Below are 26,894 nucleotides of genomic sequence, written 5' to 3'. Positions count from 1 at the left end.
ACACACACACACACACATTAGCCAACAGCCCTTCCTCAGGCTCCACAGCTTGTATGTGGAGCTCATACACACACACACACACACACACACACACACACACACACACACACATTAGCCAACAGCCCTTCCTCAGGCTCCACAGCTTGTATGTGGAGCTCATACAAGCGAGCTCAGTACTTGTAACTCTTCGAATAAAATAACCAGAGCCCTGCATAAAGATGTGCCAAGAAGGGATGTCACCAGGATGATCTCTGTAACAGCAGAAAAGGTTGCAAAGGAAACACCCAAGCAGTGGGGTCTGCTTGTTGGAGATCGACGGTGGAAAGCAAAGCCACGCGGCTATGAAAGATTATCCCACGAAACAGCCACTCTGTGGTTAACCACACACCCTATTACCCAAGCAACCAAGGTCAGCACCCCCAGTAATAAGTCACCGTAACACCATGAACCTTAGGATACGACACACTGGGAAGGACAGTGTCACTTCTGTGGTCCTCAGTGGAACCATCAGAAAACAATAGTTTATAGTTGAGCCTGCAGAATAACTGCCCAGTGCTCTTCAAGACAAAGACCAAGGACTGAGTGACAGGAGAAGGCTAAGGGGAAATGATGGGCTAGTGGAGAATGTAAGCTTGACTTCTTTAGATTATTAGATATTATTTAGTTAGTGCAGGAGTGCGTGTGTGAGCCACAGCTGTGTGTGGAGGTCAGAGGTCAACTTGCAGGAGCTGGTTCTCTCCTTCCAACCATGCAGGCTCCAGAGGTCAAACCCAGGTTGTCAGGCTTGGCAGCAAGCCCCTTTACCAGTTAAGCCGTCTCATCACCCAAAGGGTGACTTTCTATCCAATTCTTCCCATCTATCATGTGTAGTATGAATCTTAACAGGTCTTATCAATAAGAACAAACCTGAGGCCAGTTATTGGGGTGAACGCTGGAAGATCAGAGAAGCAGAACAAGCCACAGCTTCCTCTCCTTGCCAGTTCCTCAGCTGGTCTTGTTTCTTCAGACTGCAAGCTTCTGAGTCTTCATCCAAATGAATCTCAGCTAAACTGTGCTGCTCCAAAGCCTAAAAGCTTAACCAGCCAAATGCTTCTAGTTTCTGGTCTTCACGCCTTATATATAATCTTTCTCTTTCTGCCATCACTCCCTGGGATTAAAGGCTCACTTCTTGGGATTAAAGGCTTGTGTCACTGTGCCTAGCTGTTTCTAATGTGGCCTTGAATTCAGAGATCCAGAGGGATTTCTGTCTCTGGAATGCTAGGATTAAAGGCGTGTGCTACCACTGCCTATCCTCTTGTTTAATATTGTGGCTGTCCTGTTCTCTGACCCCAGATAAGTTTATTTTGGGGAACACACAATATTTCAGGGAACACAATACCCACCACAATCATGGTGGCCAGACGCAAGGCATCTAGGTGACCCCTTGAAGCAGATACACAAAAGGACCGAGAATGGTCATCGGCCATCTGCTCCCCTTTATCCTCATGACTGTTTGGCTGACTCCTGGTTGGGGGGGGGGTCGCTGTTTTCTGAAGGGGCCTTCCTTTCCCTTCAAAACCCCTTCCATAGGACCCCTTGTCCCAGGAGTATCACCTGGAGGCAAATCTAGCTCCTAAATCCTGCCTCAGTACATAAAGTAGGGAGTTATTGAGGAAGACACTTGATGTCAACCTGTGGAAGGTGGAGGATTACTGCCGTGAGGTAATACTACAGGGCCATGGATGACAGAGACAACTCTCCTCTCTTCTCTCCCATGTACCCCACCATCCCTCAATCCTCCTTTCCCTTTTTAGAAAAATGTGTATGTGTGTGTGGTGTATGTATAGTTGCATGTGTGTTCTTGTGTATGCATGTGGAAGACAAAGGTTGACATTGTGTGTCTTTTGCAATCCTTCATCACCTCATTACCAAGGCAGGGTCTCTTGCTGAACCCAGAGCCTGTCTAGCCAGCCGGCAAGCCCTTGACATCTAAGTGGCTAGGTGGGGATCTGAACTCAGGTCTTCATGCTTGGGTGCCAAGTGTTTTATCCACTGAGCCATCTCTCCAGACCCCTAAGCCATTTATTTATTTTTCCTCTCCATACATCAATCCACCCTTCCTTTCCATCCACAAATCCATCCATCCGCCCATGTTCCTTTTCTTTATGTCCTTTCTCCCTCCTCTCTCTCTTTATAGCATTTCTCCCAACATCACCCCCCAACCCCCCCCCCCCCGTCTCTCCTGCTGGACTCTGAGGCCCTCAGAGGAGATCCTTGGGCGTCCACCCTGCATCTTCAACTCAGGTGTATCCTTGCACACAGCGGGACAGAGGGCTCTGAGGCTGAAGGTTCCACCTGGTGCCTTCTTCCAGTTGGCAGACAGCAAAGTGGAGTGGGAACGTGGGAAAGAGCTCCACTTCATCGGCAAGCCCTTGTGTCACAGAAAAGAACATCAAGGGAGTGAGTGCCTAGCGGCACCATCTTAAAAGTAGCAATTAGCTGCCGGGTTGGGTGGCCACCGGGAACTGTGCATATCCAGGGGGAACATCCTCCCTAATTAAGCAGCTTCCTAATTCCAGGCTTCTCATGCTTGTTACTTCTGACGACCACCAAACAGAAGGCGGGTTTCTATGGCACGTCCGACAATGAGAGGGGCGATGGAGCGCGGGCACCTCTCGGCCTGTCACCAGGAGAGAGGCGTGGGGAGACAGTTGTAGGACTTGTGGGGCGAGGGGGGGGGGAAGTAAGGGGGGCGGTTCTGGGCTTGGATTGTGATGGGGGCGGTGCCGGGCGGGCAGGCGAGCTACATTCTGCCTTCCTTGATGTCAGGATGAGTCGGGACACGGGCAGAGCAGGGAAACAAGGAAACAAGAAAAGCTTGGAGACAACTTGGGGCTGCTGAGGAGGCTGGGACACTGAGGACGGAGATAAACGGACCAGCTGACCTGAGAAGTGGGAGGGCGGAGGCTAGGAACTATCCAAGACATCAATGTGAACACAGAACAGAGAGGAAGGGTTGGCCATTCGTGTGTCCCTGAGAGCAACGAATATTCACAATGAGCATTCGTCCATGAGGCAGGACAGGACAGCTCAGAGATGAAGGTGGGAGACTTGCCGTGGTCAGGTCTGCCACCCACTAAACTGGGTGACTTTGGACAACAACATTACTTCTCTGAGCTTCAGTTCCTTCCTCTACATACAAAGATACACCTATTTACACACACACACACACACACACACACACACTCCACACCTATCTACATGCACTCACACACATACCCTCACACGCTAGTACCTACACCCCTGACACTCACACAGATACAACACGCATACATACATGTACACATTCCTACACACATATACACCATAACACATATACACTCACAACTGTATGCAGTGGAGTTCTGGTAAACCAGGTCCCTGGGGGTAAACAGTCCCTAATTTGTGTGTTTGCCGATTTCTGTGGTGTAAATATTCCCATAAGGTCCACTGCAAACTTTCTGAAAGTCCAAGCTTCCACTTTAAGAAGCCCAGGTGATCCACCACACCACAGATACCATGCAGATCCAAGGGACTAAAAGGTTCACAGCAAGAGTACAGGCCACGGTGACAGCCAGTACTCAGCCTCATGCTATTCCGGGCCTGGGAGTGTTAAGAAGGATTGGGGCCACATTGGAAAGAGGCACAGGCATTACAGCGTCAAGGGGAATAAAGGGTGGGAGGCTGAGTGTGGCCTCCACACATGAAACTCTGGGTCCCACTTCCAGCACCACAGAGGGGGAAGAAGGAGAGGGCCGGGAAGGAAAGGGGAGGGGGAGAAAGAAAGAAAGCAAGTAGGTTAGAAGTGAGGCAGAGAGATGTCTGGACTGTCCAAGCCCAGACCCGTGGAGATGAGGCGGGTTTTCCTTCCCTGCTCTTGCTGTCTGTGAGGCTGGCTAGGGGAGGGTGCAGCAGAACAGGCTGTGTGTGGAGGCTGAGGACCTGGACCCCGGGCCAGCCACTTCTGCTTCTTCAGCTGAGGTAGCAGATTCAAGAGACAAGGCCTGTGTGATCTGCCCAGTTCCAGAAGACATCCTATGACAGAGAGCTGAGCTGTTCCCAGTACACCCCAAATGAACTTGGGATCACAGAACAGAGAGAGTTAAACGATTGTAGTTTCAGGTCAAACACAAAAGAAAGAAGAAAAGGGGCAGGAAGAGGAATACCAGGAGGAGGATATGGAGGAGGAGGAGGAGGAGGAGGAGGAGGAGGAGGAGGAGGAGGAGGAGGAGGCGGCGGCAGCATTCAGGTAAGGGTGCATGGCTGTCTCTGGATTGTACTACATTCCTTCAAACTCATGCACCAAAGCCGTAACCTCATCCCTCAGTACCTACAGTGGAGGATTCCAGAATCCTCTGAACAAATCACGGTCAAATCTATGCTGCCCCAATCTCTCACATAAAACAGTAGATAGACACCACGCCCTGTAGCCTGCAGTGGCTTCTCATGTGGATACAATGTAAATACTATGTAAATAGACTCTGTTGCTTAGGAAACAGTAACAAAAAGTCCACCCACTTCAGGATAGGTGCAACCCCCCTGAGTAATGTGGAGCCACAGTGGGTTTCAATGGCCGATGTGCAACCTGGAGACACAGCCAGACGCATTGGGACACAAGGCCCCTGGGAGGTGATGTGGACATGAGGGTGGAAGCTTGTGACAGGATTAGTGTCCTTTTAAGAGACACCATGGGCTGGAGAGGTGGTTCAGCAGTTATGAGTGCTTGCAGAGAGGACCGAGGTTTGGTTCCCAGCACCCACATCAGGAGGCTCACAGCCACCTATAACTTCAGCTCCAGGGGACCTGACATGCTTTTCTGAGTACCCATATACACTCATGCAAATACATATATAAAAATAATAAACCTTTTGTCTTTTTAAAGTTGCCAGGTTCAGACCTGTAATTCCAACCTCATCCTCGTGAGGTTTGTGAGGCTGAGACAAAGGGATTTGCCATGAGTTCAAGGCCATCCTGCCCTACATAGAGAGAAGGGTGCTCGAAAGCCAGATGAGGGGCCTCATCATTCAGGGATTTGACTGTGGGTTCTGCAGCCTTTAGCACTGTGAGAAATCAACTTCCATTGAAGCCATCCAGTTTCAGGTTGGTTGCCACAGCAACCTAAACAGATGACTGGGGCTGGCCAGTAGTGGACCTGTGATTCCAGCTTAGGTCTCTGTATGTTGCTATTGGCTGGATTCAAATCCTAACCCTGCCCTTTCCCAGCTGGGCACCTTTGGTAAAGGATGTCCCCTCTCTGTGACTGAACCCCTTCCATGCCTTTGGTATCCTTGGCTCTCATGACCAATGTTCAATTCACTTAGAGATCCTGTTGCAAAGAGCTACTGGCCTGCTCTATGCTATAAATTCCTCACATGGCAGCCAAAACAAGCCTTCAGAACACAAGGTCAATCTTGGGTCCAAAACTGTGCCAGATGCTGCTCAGATCAGTGTCTTCTGCCACATCCCAAGAGGTGTCCAAGCACTTCCATGTCTTCCATTTGCTGCAAAATGTACCATCTGCCCGCATCCCTGTGAGCCAGGCACAGTCGAACCCCAGGGCCTTTGCACTAGCTCCCTCCATCCCCCGGGAGCACCTGCTCCTTGCCAGGCTGACTCTGACTTTCCTTGAGTCTTGGCGGACAGCCTGGGTGATGCTATGGTTCAAAGAGCTGGCTAGATTCCTATGGCCACAGCCTTCAGAACTCTGACGCTGATGATGCTACTGACGGGATCTCTGCACGTACGGAGTTTTAAAGAAATTGCTCTGAGAGCTTGTTTGGGCGTTCTAGCAGGAGAGACAGCTACTTGTAGACCCTTGATCGAAGACCAGCCCTCCTCAATTCAGAGAAGGTTATTCTCTTCCGCTAATTGGAGGCACATAAGGACTGGCGAGGGAAAGGGAACAGCCACCTAGCCAGCCAGCTCATTCCTACCACCTCTGGTGATCAATAGGGTGACAGATGTCACAGCCAGATCGTCCTTGCATCCAAAAATGACTTTGAAATGAAACTTCTGAAGCTGGGTGAGGAAGAAGGTTTGCTGGCGATTGATGAGTCTGACACATGATCATGAAAAGGATACAGTGAAGAAGAAAGGAAGCAAGGACTGGGGTGTAGGGGGGAGTCACCTGGGACTCCTCCAGGTATCTGAGTGGGTTCTTGGGTAAAGGGCATGGACTTATGGTCCTGTAGCTGGGTTAGAGTTCTAACGCTCTCTTGCTGAGATTTTCCTGGCAAATATCGACAATGCAAGCTGATGACATTGGTAACACGGGGCCAACGGGAATGATGGAGGCAGTGAGCTAAGGCTGGAGAGGTGTAGGGTCCACCCAGATACACGGAAGGACTCAACAAGGGGTCAGTTGTGGCTTTATGGGCAGTCTGCCAAGTACAACATGTCACCAAGCCTTCTCAATTGGGGGGACAGAGTGGGAAGGAAATGGCTTTCCTATCGACACCAGCAGCATGAGCTCAATGTGAAATATGTACACTTTTTAGCCCAAGAGTCGAGGGAATTCTCTCTGTCTCTCTCTCTTTCCACTTCAATGTTCTGCTCTGTATGCTGGGAGTAGCAACCAGCTCTGACCTTCTGGGCCTCTAATCATTGCTAATTTAAGTACTGGTGTCTCCTGGGATCATGAGGGTCAGAAAGCTAACAAAACATCCTGGAGAAAGAAGAGACTATCTCAAAACGCTGGAGGCAAGCTGGCTGGAGCTTCAGGTACAGGTGGATCCAGGAGCTCAAATGCCAAGTCACAAACCTGTCACCGCAATTCTACCTCGGTCACTTCCCCATTTACCAGCTGTGGTTGTCCCTTCTCCTGTTTGGTGTCTGACAAGGTTACGAGCTGGTCTGCACTTTGCACACCGCCCCAGAGGCTGGTGCTGTCGATACTCTCAGTGTACAGCATAGGTAATGGAGGCACAGAGTGAGCAGCAAGGGATCTTCTCTAAGTCACACATCTAGGAAAACGCCAGACCCAGCAGATCTGTTAAGAGAATGGAAGCCAGTAGACAACATTGTTTGACTGCCTGAATTCCCACAGAAAGGGCAGGTTTTGGGTTTCCTCCTGAGACCAGGCACCAAAGTAAATAGCGAGTGTTGGTAGGGTCCTGAACTTGTCCACCTGCTTCTCTGAATAGCCATTGTGGGAAGGGCCCCATGACAGACAGTTCTTTCAAAACTGCAGAGCCAAGTGGGTTCCCCTGGTGTGCCTAGGGTGCAGAAAAGGCAGGCAGATAGCTCCACTGCCTGAGCCAACAGCCTGGCCGCACCCCAAAGCCTCTTTTAGTATGTGTCGTGGGGTGTGTGTGTGTGTGTGTGTGTGTGTGTGTGTGTGTGTGTATAAACAGAAAATGTTGCAGCCTTGAGGGTAGAGGGTCCCTCAGCCAAAGTCTCTGTTTGCTTTTTCTTCCAAGCTGATAGAGAGGGCTCGTTTTTTTCTAGGAAAGTGACTTGCTAGGTTGCTGGGATGTTGAGGCCTCAGCTGCAGGTGACCTTGGGAGAAACAGCCCCAGTGGTCATCCAAGGGGCAGAGCCATGAGCAGAAGGGCCCACCCTGGCTTATCCAGGAGAGGAGGTGCCTAGCTAACCTCTGAGCTCTGGGAGAAGGCACCTGAAAAGCTCCTGGAGAGGAGTGCAGAAGAAAGAGAGGCACAGGGAGCTGCAACAGGGATAAAAGACCGCACGCAGGATGTAAGAGAGAAACGACCCAGTCAGAGACCTGGTGGAAAAGGACACTGGGAACGGCTGGACAGGCTGGCCTAGAGTTTAAGGTCTTCAAACTCATGATCACATTGCCTCAGTTTCCCAAGTGCTGGCATGAGGTACCCCACCAAGCCTGTTTTATAATCTCCTTCCCAACAGGAACTGTACAGCCAGAGCCCCTCTGAGAGAGAGAGAGAGGGTGGTTATGACCAATTCCAAGCCTGAGATGAGACAAGTCAAAACACTGGGCTAACTTAAGCCATTGAGAGGACCATCTGAGCCCAGAGGGAAGGGACAGAAAGGGAGACCTGTGGGGCCAGGAGAGGCTGTGGAGAACTTAGCACCCTCATGCTGTCCTCGGTGCTTTCCTTATTAGCACCGTTAGCAGGTGAGGAAACGGGCTCGGACAGGACAGGCAGAGCAGCCAGGATTTAAATCCTGCAGGGTGCTCCAGGACGTGGTGAGGAAGACAGGAAACAGGAAGCCTAGCAAAGAGAGTGAGATGTGGGGAAGACGGGAAGAATCGACATGAGGGAAGAGGAACGGGGGAGGAGAAAGGAGGCAGAGGAGGAGGAAGGGGGAGAAGATGAAAGGAAGACAGAGTAGGGTCAAGAGGAGGAGGGTTGTGAAGAAGGAGGAGGAAGAAGGGAAGGCGGGGAAGGAGAGAAGAACACAGGACCGATGCAAGCTGGGGTGGGGCCAGCGTTGCCTGGCAACAGGCGCCGCGATGACGTCACCTGCGGCCCAGTCTCTCCCGGGTGGATGAGATCATCGTGGCCTCCCGAGCTCCCCACTACGGGCTCCTCGCCGGCGTCTGGAGAGCCCAAGGTCCGCGGGGCGGCGCCGGCCGATGACGTCACCCCCGCGCCGTGAGGCCGCCGTGCCCAAGGAGTTCTGAGCTCTTAGCGTGACTGTCGGTCTCCACGCTGTTTCAGACCTGCTGTGTGGCGCTGGGCGGGCAGCAGGTCCCCCCGCCCCTGCACTTAACGCCCCCGGGTTGTACCAGTTCGCAGGCCAGGGCCAACCCCACTGCAGAGAACCCTGATCATTGTAGTCACAGCTCAAAGCCCTTCCCACTGAGTGTGTGTGTGTGTGTGTGTGCGCGTGTGTGCGTGTTGAGGGGTGTGTGTGTGTGTGTGTGTGTGTGTGTGTGTGTGTGTGTGTGTGTGTTTTGAGCTGGGGATCAAACCCAGGGCCTTTCGCTTGCTAGGCAAGCGTTCTACCACTGAGCTAAATCCCCAACCCTCAGTGTTTTATTTTCATCCCTGAGTAGAGCTGTTATCTGAAGTCTTATGTTTAATGATGGTTGCCAAAGAGGCAAGCCCTGCTCCTCAGCTGGGCCCCTTTCATTCAGTCCCTACACCCACACCAGTCTCTGTCATACATACTGTGCACGACAAATATTTTGGAGGTGAATGCAAAAAATTGTTGGCGCAGGCAGTGTTGACATCCAAACTCAACTCTGGCTGGGGGTAAAACTGGGTATATTCCATGCTTGCTCAATCCACGATCAATAGCTTGGCAAGAATGGAGACAGAAAGTGTACAAAAGGCAGACATGGGAATGATTTCCTGTGGACAACTGAAGGGAGACAGATGGCCCTAGAGTTTCCAAAGCATTATGTGATTTCTTTAAAATCTGCACACACTTTTGCATTCTCTCTCTCTCTCTCTCTCTCTCTCTGGCAGAGTTTTACTATGTAGCCCCAACTGACCTGGATCTCACTATCTAGACACTGATTTTGAACTCTTGAGATTCACCTGCCTCTGCTGAGATTAAAAGCATGAGCCACCAAGCCTAGCTTAGAGCCCAGCTCTTTCCTATACACTCAAGAGTCTTCATGAACAGACAAGAAAGTGGAGGCTCACACCAGCGGGCTCCTGGGCCAGCCTTAGCTCTGACTCCCTTTCTTGCGCCAGGGAAGGAGGGTTGCTAGGAGAAATGGGATCAGGGCCATGCCCTGGACACAAGCTGCTATCGTTTAGCTGGAGGGGCACACGGCTCCTTCCAGCAGGCCACTGGGAAATTGCCACCCTGTACCCACAGTGTGGGAGGCATGGTAGGATACAGTTGATTTTAGGAACCCAGCACTCAGCCCCCCTGTCTTGTCCTAAGTCCAGATTCATAAGCAGCCTTCCCTGGCCACTGGCCACTGTGAAAATCCCTGTGTGGAGTGAGAGCTTGGCAGGCATCACTGTTGGGACTGAGACTTTCTACCGTAATCTGGAAAACCACCTTAGTGCTATGGCTGTTTTCTCCTCTCTGTGGCAGGCCCTTCTAGCTTCACACCCCATCTCGGCATATGGTGGCATACACCTGTAATCCCAGCATTTGGGAGGCTGAGGCAGGAGGCCTGCCATGGGTCCAAGGCTAGCCTTGGCAGCAGGGTAAGACTAGGGAGGCCTTGAGGGTGGCAGTTTAGGGGCCACCTGCTTTCCTGTCTGCTCCCTGCTACTCTGGGAGTTCTGAGCTTGGAAGCCCTGATTCTGAGGGGTCCTTCTCCGTCACAGTGACCAGAGGGTAGAATCCAATCTTAACAGAAAGATCAGGCCTGGAGTTGAGTCACATGACCCACAACTAGCCTGATTTCCTTTCCAGGCTCTGAGTCTATGCATGTGAACAAGAGAGCAGGCACAGAGCCACCTCTGCAGCATGGGGAGGCCTGTGGGATGATCTCTTGGGGCATCTATCATTTTGGTTCAGTCTCACAAAGACCATGAACAGGCCAAAGCCCTCTGCCTCCTTGCCTAGGGGCTCGTTCAAGGTTCAGTTCTCACTTGTAAGAACAGCAGCTAGCTAAGGCCCATCTCAGCCAAAAAGGATCTTGAAGAATCAGGGTCACAGAAGGCCTCCAAAAGGCCCCAGACCCCGCCCCAGACCCAGAGAGTTGGCCTGGATGTAGGAAGAGGTTTTCCTTTCCCCCACTTTTGTTTCTGGGGAACCATGGACTTCCTTATGACGCAGCCTCAGGCTCTGGAGTTAAGGCATACACTTAGATTGTGCCCAGTTCCATGTGTCCTGTCCACTCCTTGGGACAGGGCACTGGGTGGGTCCTGCTTGCCAGTGATAAGCAAGAAGGACCACTAAGAACAGCCACAGCAGACAGGGCGGATACCTAGTGGTCTCTCCAGTGGGGCCACCCTAGGATGACGGGTGACGCAGTTGGGGCACAGCCAGGCCTCCCCTCTGGACAGCCGCCATCCAAGCTGGCGAAAGGTGTCAACTTTCAACCTGGAAACCTATCTCCAAAGAAGATGGGGTGGGGGTGCATGGTGGGGGGCTGGAGGACAGAAGGAGCCAGGATTTCAGCAGCAGCAGCTGTGTTCCTGACTCTCCCCTAGGATTCCGGCCGCCCCTCCTCCGTGCTGAGTGTTTGCCATTAAAAACAAACAGTATCATTTGGTTCCATATAAAATGAATTAAAGGAAATTAAACCGCGGGGGCCATGTGGTCTGTCTTGTCTGCCGTTGTCTGAGGTTGTTTTTCATCTTCCCCAGTGGGAAACAACAGCTTGGGGGGTGTGGAGCAGGGCAGGCTGGCGTAAATAGATAAATAATGTAATCCCCTCTTCCCCGTACACTGGTGTAGGTAGAGGTGTAGAACTCCCAGGTGTCCACTGTGCCCTGTCCCTGCTGTCTCCCTTGGTGGCTGACTGTAGCCTTTGAGAGTCTCCAGGGGGCAGAGGGAAGAGGCAGAGCGAGGGACAAAACAAAACAAAAACCAACAAAAGTGGGAGCCAAGCCCTGGGGACAGAAGAGGGGGTGCCCGGTAGCCGAGGGCTGAGGCTGGGAGTCTGAGAGGCCTGAAGGAGGGAGTGGGGCCTGGTTGACAGGGAGCTGTGGTGACTATGCCCCATTGTGCAGAGTCGTGGCAGTTGCCATTGCCCTGTGTCAGGTTGGCAGGAATGTGGGACTGGGACGTGTGCATGTGCACGGGTACACGCGTGCATGTACACTTGCACGCGTGTGTGTTTGACAGCATGTTGAAACCCTGAGCTCTGAGACTAAAGACACAGGGTTCAAGTGTCTGACCCATCACTCGCTAGCCCTCAGTAAGCCAGTTACCTTCTCTGCGTGTCAGTATCCCTGCCTGCCAGGTGGAGCATCTGAGACTATCTGCCTCACAGGGTGTTATGGGAATGCGCAGTGGTTTGATTGAGAATGGCCTCCATAGGCTCACATGTTTGAACGCTTGGTCCCCAGGTGGTGGAACTGCTTGGGAAGGATTAGGAGGTGTGGCCTTGTCGGAAGATGTCTGTCACCGGGGGTGGACTTTGAGGTTTCAAAAGTCCAGACCAAGCCCCCAGTATCTCTGTCTGTCTCCTGCCTGTGGATCAAGATGTAAAGCTCTCAGCTACTGCTCCAGCACTATGCCTGCCTGCCTCCCACCACGATGACATGGTCATGGACTGACCCTCTAAAACCATACGCAAGCTGCTAATTAAATGCTTCCTTTCGTAAGAGTTGCTTTCGTCATGGTGTCTCCTCACCCAACAGAACAGTGACCAAGAAAGTGTGGAATAAACTCACATAGATGGAGCCCCTAAGACGGGAGCAGACACACCAGCTACTTCTCATGTTTATACTGGACTAACATATGATATTTATTATTGTACTAATATCATGGATCCTCAAGGGCATGCCCCTCCCCATCTGAAAGGCCCAGTGTGTTACACTGTTTTTCTGTCACAGAATGCAGTGTGACCCTAGATAAGTCAATACACCTTGCTGGGATGGCTCCTCTGATATGAAATATAAGGGTCCCAGGGCAGAGCTTAGTGTCTCTTCATGTCCCTTGACCCCTTCTTTCAACAGAAGACTTCCCACATGGCTTTAGGTTCAACAGCACCTGACTACAGCATGACACTCCCAGGGCAGCCCATTGGTCCGTGAGTATGGCTGAACAGGAACCAATGTGATCTAAGCAAAAAGGACAGGAGCTAATTTGGGGGAAATGTACAGGGACACAAAGGCAAAACCCCTAAGGCAGGAGCATCAGCTGGTGAGACAGCCCAGTCAGCCAAGGTGCTTGCAGCTGAGCCCATGACCCGAGTTCTATCCCAGGGACCCACGAGAGAGAGGTGATGTCTGCAAGTTCTCCTCTGACTTCCACACACATGCCATGGCAAGTATATGTCCGCACACAAAATTAATGTCACGATGATAATAATAAAGACAAGAGTGTTAAGAATCCAGACGCCTGCTTGAAGGCCCTGACATCATAGTGGTGGCCCTCTCTCTTTGGGAATATGGGATCAAGAGGAAATCACATGATCCCACAATGCAGTACTTCCCAGCCACAGATCCCAGGAAAAAAATGAGGTGGTTTTCAAAAAATTAAGATGGGAATGGGCACTTCCTGCATTTTCTGTCTTTTTTCCTATGGTGCACGCGCGCACACACACACACACACATATACAAATGCACACAGAGAAGTAAAAATAATAATTAAAAGTATTTTTTGCATTTTTTCTTTCTTTTTTCTTTTTTTTCTTTTCTTTTTTTTTTTTTTTTGGTTTTTTCGAGACAGGGTTTCTCTGTGTAGCTTTGTTCCTTTTTTGGAACTCACTTGGTAGACCAGGCTGGCCTCGAATTCACAGAGATCCACCTGGCTCTGCCTCCCGAGTGGGAGTTAAAGGCCTGGGATTTAAAGGCCTGTGCCACCACCGCCCGGTGGATTTTTTGCATGTTTAAGCCCAGGGTGGCCTTGAACTGGAGACCCTCCTGCTGGGGTGAGTAGTGCCCACCCCATTTGTGCTTCTGGATGCTTTTCCTGCCTCAAGCAAGCGCGGCCTCAGCCCTCAGGCTGTCATCTCACATCCTCTTTGCTAAGGAGGCCACAGTGTCTACTTCTGCAGTCCTTTCCTCGGTGTCACTGTGAGATGCAGATGTGGTTGACACCTCAAGCCAGGCAGCAGCCGAAACTGCCTATCACGTGGGTGTGTCTCATTTAACCCAAAGGAAAAGCCACATGAGCAAGAAAGAGACGGCCTGTCCTGGTGGAAGGAGGGACTTTTGTCTAGGGCTACAGTGTCACCCCTGCCCAGGCTTCCAGCTATCCTGCAGATTTCAGACATGCTCACTGGGCCACCACTGAGCTCATTTCTTGAAATAAACCTCTCAAAGCACAAGTGCACTGCTGGCCCCCTTTCTCCGGAAAGAGACTCTGCCCGACAGAGGATCCTTGACAGATCCCCACCAAAGTCGCGGAGACCTAGCTGCCCACCGCTGCTCAGGCAAAAATGAAACACCAAGAAGAAGGGAGCAACTGGGCTGACCACGGCCGGGAGGGATGGGCAGTGCTGCAGTCATGCTCTCTGTCCACACTGAAACCCAGAGCCTTTCCAAAAGACAGTGACTTAGCCTTCATTAGGATTGGCTCCTGGCCCACCCTGAAGACGAGGCACATCACAGTCATGCTCAAGCAGCGAGAGAGGCATGGGAGAGTGCAGCTTGGATCCAGCCTTGGAGGCAATGCAAATGGTTATTGTAATCACCGGGGTGCAGGGGACGTACTGGGATTCTCCAAAAGTGGGAGATAGTCAATCCAACCAACATTTCCATCCTGGACGGCCATGTGAGAGAAACCTCGTGTGTGTGTGTGTGTGTGTGTGTGTGTGTGTGTGTGTGTGTGTGTGTGTTTGGCACTATATTTGTCATGCTGGTAAAAGATAAAAAGTTTAATCATCACAACTCTATTGGGTCAATTAGCCCTGGGAATATTACACAACACTGAAAAGGAATATGTCGGCCAATGGTGTGTGTTCAGATCAGCCAGAGTGCTTCTTATGGTCCTGACAGCAGGGCACACCTCTGAGGTTTATGACTCAGGGTTGGAGGCAGAGCCTAAGGGTATAGATTTCCTGCTGGTTTCCAGCAGAGCTCAGGTCATGCACACTTGCAGGAGAGTGTGTGTATGTTTGTGGTGTGGGTGTGTGGGTATGTGTGTAAGCAGACACCAGAGGTCTGTGTTGGGTGTCTTCCCAGCTGCTTTCCACCTTATGTTTGGAGACAGAGTCTCTCACTGAACACTCACCAATTGCCTCGACTGGACTGAATGAGCTCTAGGGGTCTGCCTGTGCGGTGCGCCCTTCCCCAAGGCTGTGTGGGGACATGAGTGTGCACCACCTTGTCCAGCTTTGACCTGGGTGCCAGGGATCACAACTCAGATCCTCATACTTGCAAAGCAGGCACTTTCCTGACTGAGCTGCCTCCCTCAGCCCTGATGGCTGTCTTTGAAGTTGCAACATGAGTGGCCATTTCCTGGGCAGCTACTGGAAGTGACTCACAGGGGGCTTCTATTATGACCCCATTTTACAGCTATGGCAATGGAGGCAGGAGAGGCCAAGCAGCTGGTAAACAGCACAAGGACACTCTGACAGGAAATGCACAGCCTCTGGGTCCCACCTTTCATCGGCCAGGTTGTTTCCTGTGTGTGTTTAGCTGGAACCATCTCCAGGGTCAATGGGATGGGGAGCTAAGAAAAGCAAGGTAGGGGCTGGGGAGATGGCGTAGGGGTTAGGAGCACTGATTGCTCTTCCAGAGGTCCCGAGTTCAATTTCCAGCACCCACATGGTAGCTCACAACCATCTATAATGGGAACTGACCCTCTTCTGGCATGTAGGCATACATTCAGACAGAGCACCCAGACCAAAGTAAAAATATATAAATAGATAAAATTAATTAAAAAAAAAGAAAAGCAGGGTGATCTGGAAGAACATACGCCCACCATTGCTTCTCCATGTACACAGAGGCTGTAAAAATACTCAAGGATGAGATTTAACTTCCAGGAGGAAGAACTGAGTGTCTAGAGCAGGAAGGGATTCGCACAAGTGTGTATGTGTAAGAGCGTGCAAGTGTGTCTGTGTAGGTTAGCATACATATGTGTGCATAAATACAGACACACTGTTTAGGTGCTTTAACCTTTGACCTCTGTGAGTCTATTATTTTTAACAAAGTAATTTTATGGTAGTAAAAGGCAGGCATCCAGACAGATACAAAAAATCTTCTCCAAGGAGCAAAGGGTCCTAGGAAGGCTGGTCTGCAGGGTATGATTCTGTCTGGGTTCCTGTGACAAAGAGTCACAGAGTGGCTGGCTTCAAGACCAGAACCTCTCTTTTTAGAGACAGGATCTCACTCTGTAGCCCTGGCTGGTGAAGAACTCGCTATTTAGACCAGGCTGGCCTCAAACTCAGAGCTCCTCTGCCTCTGCCTCCTGAGTGCCTAGATCAAAGGCGTGCACCACCAAGCCCAGCTCAACAGCAGAAATCGGTTCCTTACGGTGCTGGAAGCTGGAGGGCCAAGGCTAGTGTCTGGATCCTTTGGAAGCCTGCCTCCATGCCTGGGCTGGCTGCCTCCTACTGCTACCTCGGCAGCCATCTACATCCCAGTTCCTCTTGATATAAGATAGTAATAATGGTCACACTGGGTCAGGGCCTTCTCCGTGACCTCTTGCTATAGCTGAACTCCAAATATCCATCTTGCAGCCGGGCAGTGGTGGCGCACGCCTGTAATCCTAGTACTCGGGAGGCAGAGGCAGGTGGATCTCTGTGAGTTGGAGGCCAGCCTGGTCTACAGAGCGAGTTCCAGGACAGCCTCCAAAGCTACAGAGAAACCCTGTCTGGGAAAAAACCAAAACAAAAAACAAAAAAACAAAAACAAAAAAACAAAAAACAAAAACCCTATCTATCTATCTATCTATCTATCTATCTATCTATCTATCTATCTATCTCCACCTTGCTACTGTGCATTTAAACATTTAGTCCCCATCTGGAGGTGCTGTTCCCCACAAAGACTAGAACAGGGGTGGGGCTTGAGGTGGGGCATGGCTCCACTCTCTCTTTGCTTCCTTACTGCCTACATCACGTAACTAGTCACCTCAAGCTCCTCTGCCACAGGGAAGGGCAGCTCCTGCCACATGCCTTCTCCACCATGGACTCTATATCCTAACCTACAGGCAGAATCCAGCCTTCCTCTCTTAGGCTGTTCCAGTCAGGTGCTCCATCTCAGCAGTAAGAACAGTAACAAACACCTCTCCTTTAACCTCATCTCCTTTTCAAAGACTCTATCCCTGGGGTGGTGGGTGGGCTCGGTGGGTAAAGGCACCTGCGATCAGGTCTCAGGTGCTGAGTTCAATCTCCAGGACCACATATAGATGGAGAAAACAGACACCTGCAAGCTGTCCTCGGACCACTACCACATGTGCTGTGGTGTATACACACACACACACACACACACACACACACACACACACACACACACACAAAATAAATAAATAAATAAATAAATAAATAAATAAATAAATAAATAAAAAAATAAAAATCTTAAAACTTAAAAATGCAAATACATCCACATGCTGAGGTCGTACAGGTTAGGACTTCAATATATAAGTTCCGAGGGACACATTTCAGGCTGTGGCGGTAGGGGCTGACTTAGCGACATAAGCAAACACTTGACCCATTTTTTCATCATTTTAGCAGCATTGCTAAGTGGGGCTGGATAGCTGCTGGCAGTGCCTTTCTCCTCCCTGACCCTCAGGGGGACAGCGGGCAGTCAGATTGGCAGAGCCCTTGTTCGCCCTGCTCAAGCTCGCCCTGTTCTGATCTGCTGCCGCGTGGCGGCATCATAGACACCCGGCGCTCTGTCTTTAGTGTACACTGGGATAAATGTTCCCGCCGAGAGGAGGGAGTGAGCACTGGGTGAGTAGCCAAGGTCCCCAGCACTAAACAAGGGAGTCAGGACTGAAGTTCAGCTTTGATGATTCAAGGCCTAGGTGGCATCTGCCATGTGGTGTGGCTTCCCTTGACAAGTGGGCTGCAGAGTTCTGAAGACAACTGCCTGTTTTTATGTCTCCATCAGAGAAACTAGCAGAGTGACCCCTGCCAGCTACGCAGATGCAGGGATCACCTTCATAGGTGCTGTGACCAACACCTGCGAGGGATTACCTTATGGAAAGAAATGCTATTTGGGGTCACAGTTTGAAGATGTAGTCCACTGCGGCAGGGAGGTCACGGCCACAGGGATGTGAAGCAGCTGGCCACACTGCATCTGTGGTTAGGAAGGAGAGAGGTGAATGCAGGAACTCAGTGCTCTCGCTCTCTCTCCCCTCCCCACTCCGTCCAGGACCCCAGCCCACAGATGGAGCTCCCCACATTCAGAGTGGGTCTTCACACCTCAATGAACCTGGTCTAGAAACTCCTGCACAGACACTCCCACCTGTTGTGGAATATTAGTTTAACTATGTAAACATGTGTCACATTTGTTTACCCAGCCTGCCTGAAGCACCTAATTGGTCTAATAAAAAGCTAAATAGCCAACAGCTAGACAGGAGGTACAGGTGGGGCTTCTGGGCAGAGAAAGGTAGGAGGAGGAGGAGGAGGAGGAATTTAGGCTCAACAGAGACAGAAGAGGATGCCAGGGAGACCCCAGGGGCCAGCAAGCCAAACAGACACGGAAGAAGTAGGAAAACAGGATGCACAGAATGAAAGAAAGCCCTGAGGAAAATGCAGATGAATAGAAACAGGTTGAATTAAGTTATAGGAGCTAGTGGGACAAGCCTAAGCTAAGGGCCAAGCTTCCATAATTAATAAGAAGTCTCCGTGTCATTATTTGGGAGCTGGTTGGCAGGACAGAAAAAGAGCTTGGTTACACCCACAAGTTTGTCTCTTAGGTGATTTTAGATTCTGTCAAGACGAAAATCAGTATTAACCATCAAAATTCCACCCTGTCAACTAGACACTCCCGAACATATCACTTGTCCCCAGAGGCTCATGGCTGTCTCATAATGAAAAATTCATTTACCATACTAGTGGGATGTTGAATTAAACCCTATTCTAAGAGTGATCGGGAATGATATCATCCAGCAGAAATTTTGACAATGGTGGTAGGGGTAGAACTCTGAGTATCACACACACAGGACAAGCTCTCTGCCCCTGAGCTGCGGCCTCAGCCCTGGACACACTGTGTCTGTGTTGGCTGCACAGGGATAAGCTGGATGTGACCCCTGAGCTAAGGTGACTGGTACAGGAGAGGTACGTCTCGAATTTCAGCTACTTCACATGTACAGAGCAGAGGTGACCTGTATCTGCCACACAGGCCAGCACAGCTCTAGAATCCTGGGCCAAGAGGCATTCCTTTTGATAAAAAGAAAGGCAGTGTGGACTAGTGGGTGGGGCAGATGGTGTCAAGTGAATTTAGGTTACTTCAGCCTCTTAATTGGGGGCAGGAGGGGACCAACAGGCCTGAGGACTCATGTCCGTGGTCTCAGAACTCAGAAGGCTGAGACAGGAGAACTAGCCTAGACTACATAGTGGGACCCTGTCTCCAAGTGCCAGAGACAAGGGCTGTCAGATGGCTCAGTGGGTAACAGGTTTCCCACTAAGCCTGACAACCCGAGTCCAATCCCGGGGACCCACATAATAGGAGGGGACAGTGACTCCTGTAAGCTCTCTTCTGACCTTCGAGTGTCCACTGTAGGCGCGTGCGCCCTCCCAGTAAATAAGTGAATACAAGATTAGAACCAACCAAACAAGAGAGAGAAGAAACAACAGGTGTGTTGGCGAAGGCGTGAGTGAATGCACAGTGGTTAGGAAGGTGTCTGCTCAGTTTTACGGCTTCCGGGTGCAGCACAGCCTCACAAGCAGAGGCCCTCGAACCAACAGTCAACTGGAACAAGACAGGACCGTGGGGAGCGGGAGGCTGGCCCAGCTTCAACCCTGACAAGTAACTAGGGGAAGGGTGTTCTTCTCAACTCATAGCAACCACACCATGCTCAGGACAGAAAGTCCCAAGACATGAGGTTCCCGAGCACCCAAGCTCACACTCTGGCGGAGGTGACGCAGGGTGACACAGGGTGGCAGACAATAGATGTGGACAAAACTATCTGATACACATGAGGAGGAAGAGTCTGTGATGCCGACAGAGCTGGGCAGGGAGGCAGAGAATGGAACCAGGGGAAGGACAGAGCCATGGGAACCGCAGGGCGATGCTGCTGCTGCAGACGGAGAGGACAGGAAGTGTGAGGGACCTGAGAAGGAGAAGGCAAAGTCCCCAAGGAGCTTCTCTAGGTGGTGGGAGGGAGAAAGTATGGAGAGGAGAGAAACAGGGTAGGAGCCAGGTCTGGCAGGCCCAAGATACATGAGTTGTATATATTATATGTGGTTAATTAGTTGATTAATTGGATGTGGGCACGCACTCTACCAACTTCCACCCCAGCCTATTAAATGGGTTTATGATGACAAATGATGGTTCCGCTCAGCGCCAGGTGTGGTGGCTTACACCCAGAATCCCAGCACTCAAGAGGCTGAGGCAGGAGGATTAGGGATTCAAAGCCAGCCCAGGATACACAGTGAAACTCTTAAGCAAATGGCAGCTCAGGACACCAGGCCAGGGTGACCATTTGGAGCTGAGGCTGAGGATCAGTGGCTGCCATCTTTAACCCAAGGATCCTGACTTACCAAGGGGCCCCTCTGTGAGGGTTCCTGACAGACCCTCTCGTGGCTAGGAGGCATGAGGGAACTGGGGAATTGGTCACAGCAGAGGGATGACTGAGGAGAGGAAGAAAAAGAAGCCACTCCCCAAGTCCCCAGGCAAGGTGGCACACTCAGCCTCACGTCAGGCCATAAATGAGACCAAATACCGGAGGCCTCCAATATCATAATTGCAACATCCAACCGGCCCGCTCTCTCAGTGGATGGCGTGGAGGCCAGCACAGGAGCATCTGTGCTGAGGGCCATTAGGGGTCCCTGACAGATGTGTCTCCCCCACCACCCGCCCCACCCCAGCTGCAGAGGAACACCCGTGGCTTTCTTCCTCCCCGACAAGGATTGATGAGGATTCTCGAGAGCTCTCAGACAGGCAAGGAGAGGCTGCGGACCTTTTCCCAGCCTGCAATTTATCTTGGGAGGGCCATTCACATCACTTGTTACAGGCTGGATTATGCTCTGACCTGGCACATTAATCTCTCCGAATAAAATAATCATCATCAAGGAAGTGGCTGGACAGTTGCCAGGGAGGCATTAATAACTGTCACCACACCTCAGAGGTATGGGGAAGGATGTCAGGGCCCACATCCACCCTCTGTCCAAAGCAGTGCCGTGTGAAGGAGAGGTAAGACACTATATCCACGATGCGGGGCAGACAGGGGTTTTGTATCCACAGACCTGACTCTTAACTAGCCCAGCAGAGCTCACTAACCAAATCTAGGAAACTAAATATACTCAGAAAAACCGAATTTGCATCCTGACACACGAAAGGTTACAAGTGGCATTACTCACACTGGCCAGAAGTTGGGAAATACCCCCAAAGTCCCTCAAAGGGCAAAGGCTAAATGAACATTGGTCTATCCCAGGGAACCAGTCACAGAAAGAAATGAAGGCTAAGCCAAGCTACAGCATGGTGGTGTGTTTTCTTTCTTTCTTTTGTTTTTTGTTTTTTCGAGACAGGGTTTCTCTGTGTAGTTTTGGTGCGCTCTGTAGACCAGGCTGGCCTTGAACTCACAGAGATCCGCCTGCCTCTGTCTCCCGAGTGCTGGGATTAAAGACATGTGCTGCCGCCGCCCAGCCAGTGGTGTGTCTTCTTGTGTGTGTGCATGTGCATGCATGAGTGCTTGTGTGTGTGTGTGTGTGTGTGTGTGTGTGATGCATTAATATGACTGTGGGGTTCTCTGCCAGAGAAGGATCTTGGGAGTTATTCTCTGTTGCTTTCCTCCTTTACTGCCTGTGACAGGGTCTCTCACTGAACTGGAAACTTGCTGTTTGGGGACCTGCCTGCCTGTGCTCTGCAATGTTGGGGTTACAGGCACCTCAACTATGCCTGGCTCTTCCTGTGGTGCTGAAATTTGAACCCAGGACCTCCTGCCTGCAGAGCAAGTGCTCTTACCCACCGAGCCATCTCTTAATCCTGTTTTTCTTTCCTTTTGAGTCAGGTCTTACTGTTCTCAGGCTGGCCCTGAGCTTTCAATTCCCCTGCCTCTGGAGGGCTAGGATTCCAGGTGTGTGAGCTGTGCCAGCCTGTGCTAAATGCAGATGAACTTGAAGACATGGTTAACAGCTACAATGTGATTCTGTATGAAGGCTCTGTACAGAGTGGGCAAATCCACAGACAGAAGGCAGATTAGCGGTTGCCCAGGGCTGGTGAGAGGAACCTGAGGTGACTGCTTAGTGAAAGCAGGCTTCCTTCTGGGGTGAGGGCAATGTTCTGGAGCTACACAGGGGTGCTGGCTGCACTGTCACCGTACATAAGACACCCTTTTAAATGATTAAGTGGTTAACTTCATGTGAATTTTACCTCAAAATACTTTAAAAGCCTGAGACAACTAACTGCCCTTGCCTTGTGAGGCCTCTGTGAGCAAGGACGGCTGAGCAAAGGGCTTGCTCACGAAGGGCTGGGCCACACCTCCTCTTCTGTGGCTGGCCTGTGATCACCAAGAGGTCTGTAGTCTGCCATGGGACTTAGTTCAGTCTGTGTGATGAGAGGTCAGAGCGCCTCCTCCCTGAGGACCGATGAGACCAAAGATGACAATGTGTTGGGAGACTCTAACAGCCACAGGGAAGGGCTTTGCCCACTGTTTGCCTGAGACGCCCCTGTGCCTTCACCTCAGCCCACCCCAGCAGCCTCTCTGTCAAGTTCTTGAACAAACAGCTTGCTGGATCCAATGCCTGGCTCCTGGTGATTGCTTGGTAGTGCTCGGCCATCATGACTGCCAGCTGGGTCTCCAGAGTCATTCCAGAGTTCCCACAGCCTTTTATGGCACAGAGGGAATATTGCTTGTTTGTGCATTTCTGTTTTCATGACTGCCTTGCTTGGATATCTGCACACGTAAGAAAATCGAGCCGAGGATGGAATTCTGGCTTTGCTGTCATGAGTAGAGGAAGTGAGAAGATGGCTGCTAGATCCTCCATCCATCTATCCTCTTACCTGTCCATCTATATATCCACCTATCCATCTATCCTCTTACCTGTCCATCTATATATCCACCTATCCTTCCTTCCTTCCTTCCTTCCTTCCTTCCTTCCTTCCTTCCTTCCTTCCTTCCTTCCTTCCTTCTTTCTGTCCACCTTCTCATCCACCTGTCCATCCAACCAGCTCATTCACCCTTCTTTCCACCCACCCACCCATCCTTCCTTCTGCCCATCCGACTATCCAACTTCTCATCTACCCCTTCATCCATCTATCTATCCAGTAATCCATTATCCATTCATCCATCTTTCCCTCCCTCTCAATCATGTACTCGCCTACCATGAACAATCCACCCACCTACTACACTCCCATTCATTTAGTTCATTCACCTATGTATATCTACATATGCATCATTCTAACACACACACACACACACACACGCACGCACGCACGCACGCACGCACGCACGCGTACACCATGTTTCTGAATCCATAGAGATGCTGCGTGCACTCCCTTCTAGGGACAGAGAGTTTTAGATGTAGGGAAGCAAAGAGAAGTGATGAGATGAACCGCCATCACATGGGTTGTCTGAAAAGACGGCTCTGATCACAAGGAACAGAACAAGGAGGTCAGAGAGGAGAAACTGAGAGAGGCCACTTTGGCTTCATGACAGCAGAGTTTAGGGTACAGCGGTGAAACCATAGGAGGTGGGAGGCTCAACTTTAGAGTCAATTAAGATACAAAACAGACAGAAGTCCATGGCTGCCAGGAAGACGAAAGGTACAGTGTTCAAGGTCACTCCCAGGTTGTGAACAGAAGCCATGGTCTCATGGAGGGCCATGGTCAGAGATCCAGGGTAGCTAGAGGATGCCCAGGCTTGGAGGAGGTCCCCAGCCCATTCCAGAACCCTGCCCATTGTTTACCTCAGCCACACCTGTGCTGGGAAAGCCTTCCTCCAGTGGCCATTGGCAGCCGGATGGATGGCAGGGACGGGGAGGGGGGAAGTGTGTGTCCAGCATGAAACTCACTCACTGGCCATCCCCTAAGCTACATGGAAGCTGATCCAAAAGGGGAACTTGACAGACCAGACCCCTCTCCCAGGGACAAGAACAGGAGAATTCCAGGAGGACAAGGCACATGACAGTGGACACAAACTAATGTGTCACCACACATGACGGACCATGAGCCAGCTGCTGGGAGGCCCTCCTGCCTCTGGTGTCATGTGGGCACAGTGTCTTTGCCCACCCACAGTAGAGAGCCATAGCGCTCGGTCTTGGGGGTGACTTCCACACTCAGTTACCCAGAAGTCACAGGACCAGTCCTGACTGCTCTTCAGCTTCTGACTGTAGTTCTGGGCAAGTCACCAAGCTACCCAGTGTCACAGTCACCACAGGGGCGACTTACGAAGAGGTGACAGTCATGGTGAAATCAAGCCCACCACCAGCAAATGCTATGTGCCCTACAGGTGGCTGACGGTCGTCGCTCCTGATAGCAGCCAGAATGGGCAGGAAAAATGATCTCTACTGACAGTCTGTTCTCAGGAGTCATTCAGCATCAACCACAAGCTCTGGTAGGGACTCTGCCTCTCCCACCTTCTAGGCTGACCCTGCAGACTATGTAGAGCCAGGAGGCTCCAGCAGTGACAGGTGCTTGGGTGAGCAGAGGGAGAGGGCACAGCTGTGTCTGCTAGCCTCAGCCCCAGCCTGCACTGCTGGGCTCCATGTTTGGCTGTGGGACAAGAGGAGGGTCACAAAGGTGAAATGCCCTGTGCCTGCAGATGGCTGGCCGAGGCCTGTATTCCTGTACGAAGTGGCCTACTTTGTCCAAGCAGCTGATGGCTGCAAGCTATTCCTGGCCGAGGCATACAGCCTCCCCGAGGCAAACAATAAGACTCTTGAATCCTCACTCACTGGACCTGCTAGAGCTTGGAGGAGACAGGAAGTGGGAGCTTCCAAACCCTGGGTGAGTACAAAGCCATGACGTCTGAGAAATAGGCACCTGGCCAGGACTCCGCAACATCAGGAAAAGCCCCTGGATTAGGTGTCATGAAGATTAAGTCATATTGGTGTAGGTGGAGTACCCCAACTCAAAACTACCACATCCCAAAGGCCCGGAAATCTGCAACTGTTTGAGCTTAGACATGACACACACAAGTGGAAAATTCCACCCTGACCTCCCATGACACACTGCAATGGGAGGCAGGTATGCCAACAACATTGTCTGATGCCACCTTCTCGCCATGTGGGCGAGACAGTTGAGTTCCATGTTTGTGCCCAGATCACATTCCAAACATACCTCATTGTGAATATGCAGATAGTCTAAAAAGTGAAAAAAAACAAAACAAAACAAAACAACCTGTGATCCAAGCATTTTGGATGGAGGACTACGAACTTGTGCCATGAAGGACTCCATGTGCAGTTTCCTATGTACTGGGCTCAGGCAAAGCACTTTCTCGTTCCCACAAGGTCAGCCCTTTTCATATAAGGCATGATTTCCAGTGGTGGACAGGTGAGAAGCTCAGAGAGGTTCTGTTATCTGCCCAGCATCACACAGCCAGAGAGGAATCTGGCTGGGTCCAGACACAAATGTGCCTGAGGTTGAAGCCCTTGTGCCTATCCACTGGCCATGCTGGATTTTTGGGGTGAAGTTCATGGTGCCTATAGGAACATGGAATGCACTAGGCCATGGTTATTATGGTCTGGGCAAGTCTGGAGAGGTGGCTCTGGGCTCCTTTATGCCTAATGGCTCCTCTCCTGACTTCCCTGTCTCTATGTCTTGATGCTTCTTGACCTTGTTTTAGGGCACAGAGATATGGTCTCATCCAAGAAAACCTCAACATCTTAAAGTTGGGGTTTACCCAAGTCAGTGCATGGTGGACAGAGGAGGAAGGTCACTGCTCAAAGACTGACCCCTAGTGAGTTGTCATTCAAGACTGAGGGCCAGTTCAACCTGTTGTCCTCGGTGTGATGTACAGTGACAGTCCTCTGAGTTCTAAAGGCCATTCCTCAAGAACTCTCCACCCTGAAGCATTTCCCTTGCTGCACACTGCAAAGCATCACTGCTCCCACTTCCCACCTTTGCCCGTGGCAGGCATTACTAATCAATTGCAGAGCCCTTTCCCCTCTGAGAATCAGTCACATTTACAGAAAGAGTTTGTGGAATGTACAGAGTCAAACGCTCTATCACCCTTTTCTGAGAGATGCAGGACCCAGGCATATGGCCAGACTTTGCTTCCCTCCCTCAGGTAAAATCAGATGAAAACTATCAAGGAAAGCTTTGAAGGAAATGTACTGAGGGGTGCAGATGCAGGGATATCATGGTGGGCAGAAGGCGGGCATTACACTAGCTTTGCTCCAGTTTTCTCCTCCTCTGGGAGGTACCTGGAACCCCAGGCTGGCTCAGTGACTAGAACCTTGGGTGGCAGCAGCCAGCGCTTACCTTGGACTTGACAGCCAGGATGATTTTAGGTAGGGCCACGATGAGGCACTTGAGGGCGATGGTGATGTACTTCAGCACAAAGTCCGCGATCCCCACAATCCATAGCAGGTCAAAGAAATCCAGTGTCTCCAGGTTGGGCTTCAGGAATATGAGGCTGGGAGAGTATTCAGAGAATCAGTTCCTATCAGCTTTCCCTCACGAGGAGGCCTCACAAATATCACCACCAGGAAGCACACCGACCTTGGCATCCCACCTGCTTCTCCATCTACTACGGACCGGCCCTGTGACCTTAGATGGGACTCTCAGTCTCTCCGAGCCTTAGTTCCCTTGGGGATTAAATGACAGTATCAGCCTGCAGCATCATAAAGGTCCCCTCCATTTGCATTCTGTTGTATGCATTCATGTGTGTCCAGGTGCATATGTGTGTACAGATGAGCACCTGCATGTATGTGGAGGTCAGAGGTTAACTTCAGGTGTTCCTCAGATGCCTAGCCACCTTTGTTCTTTTCCTTTTTGTTGATACAGGATCACTTGCTGACCTGGAACTCAGCAACCAGGTTAGGCTGGCTGGCTAATGAGCTCCAGGGAGTGCCCCTGCCTCCACCTCCTCCATGCTAGAGTTCTGGAAATCAAACATGTTTTGCCTACTGAGTGCCCTCCTCCCCTTTAGTTTTATGTATCTAAAAGTCTTCATAGAAAGGAGAGAAGAGAGGAGGCATGGAGGAGAAAGCCCTGAGCCCTATGCTAAGGTCCTTCCTTCGTGAATCTCATTAATCCTCACCACCATAAGGGGCTCTGTAGTGAGCATGGCTTAGCTCCACTTCAGAGATGACG

The 26,894-nt window shown here is 51.0% G+C and overlaps 1 protein-coding gene across 2 annotated transcripts in view; it reads right to left on the bottom strand.

Moving 5' to 3' along the window:
* Nucleotides 1–26,894, bottom strand: part of Rnft2 (ring finger protein, transmembrane 2) — a 57,800-nt gene that overhangs the window by 11,993 nt on the left and 18,913 nt on the right. For both annotated transcript variants that reach the window (XM_036171708.1, XM_036171709.1), the window contains exon 7: nucleotides 26,061–26,214. In XM_036171708.1, coding sequence (XP_036027601.1) covers nucleotides 26,061–26,214 — 154 coding nt within the window. The remainder of the gene's footprint in view (nucleotides 1–26,060; nucleotides 26,215–26,894) is intronic.

Source organism: Onychomys torridus, chromosome 22 (genome assembly GCF_903995425.1).
Source record: "Onychomys torridus chromosome 22, mOncTor1.1, whole genome shotgun sequence".
Classification (NCBI taxonomy): Eukaryota; Metazoa; Chordata; class Mammalia; order Rodentia; family Cricetidae; genus Onychomys; species Onychomys torridus.
Note: the sequence above shows the minus strand (reverse complement) of the source record. Positions and strands in the feature narration are given on the sequence as shown.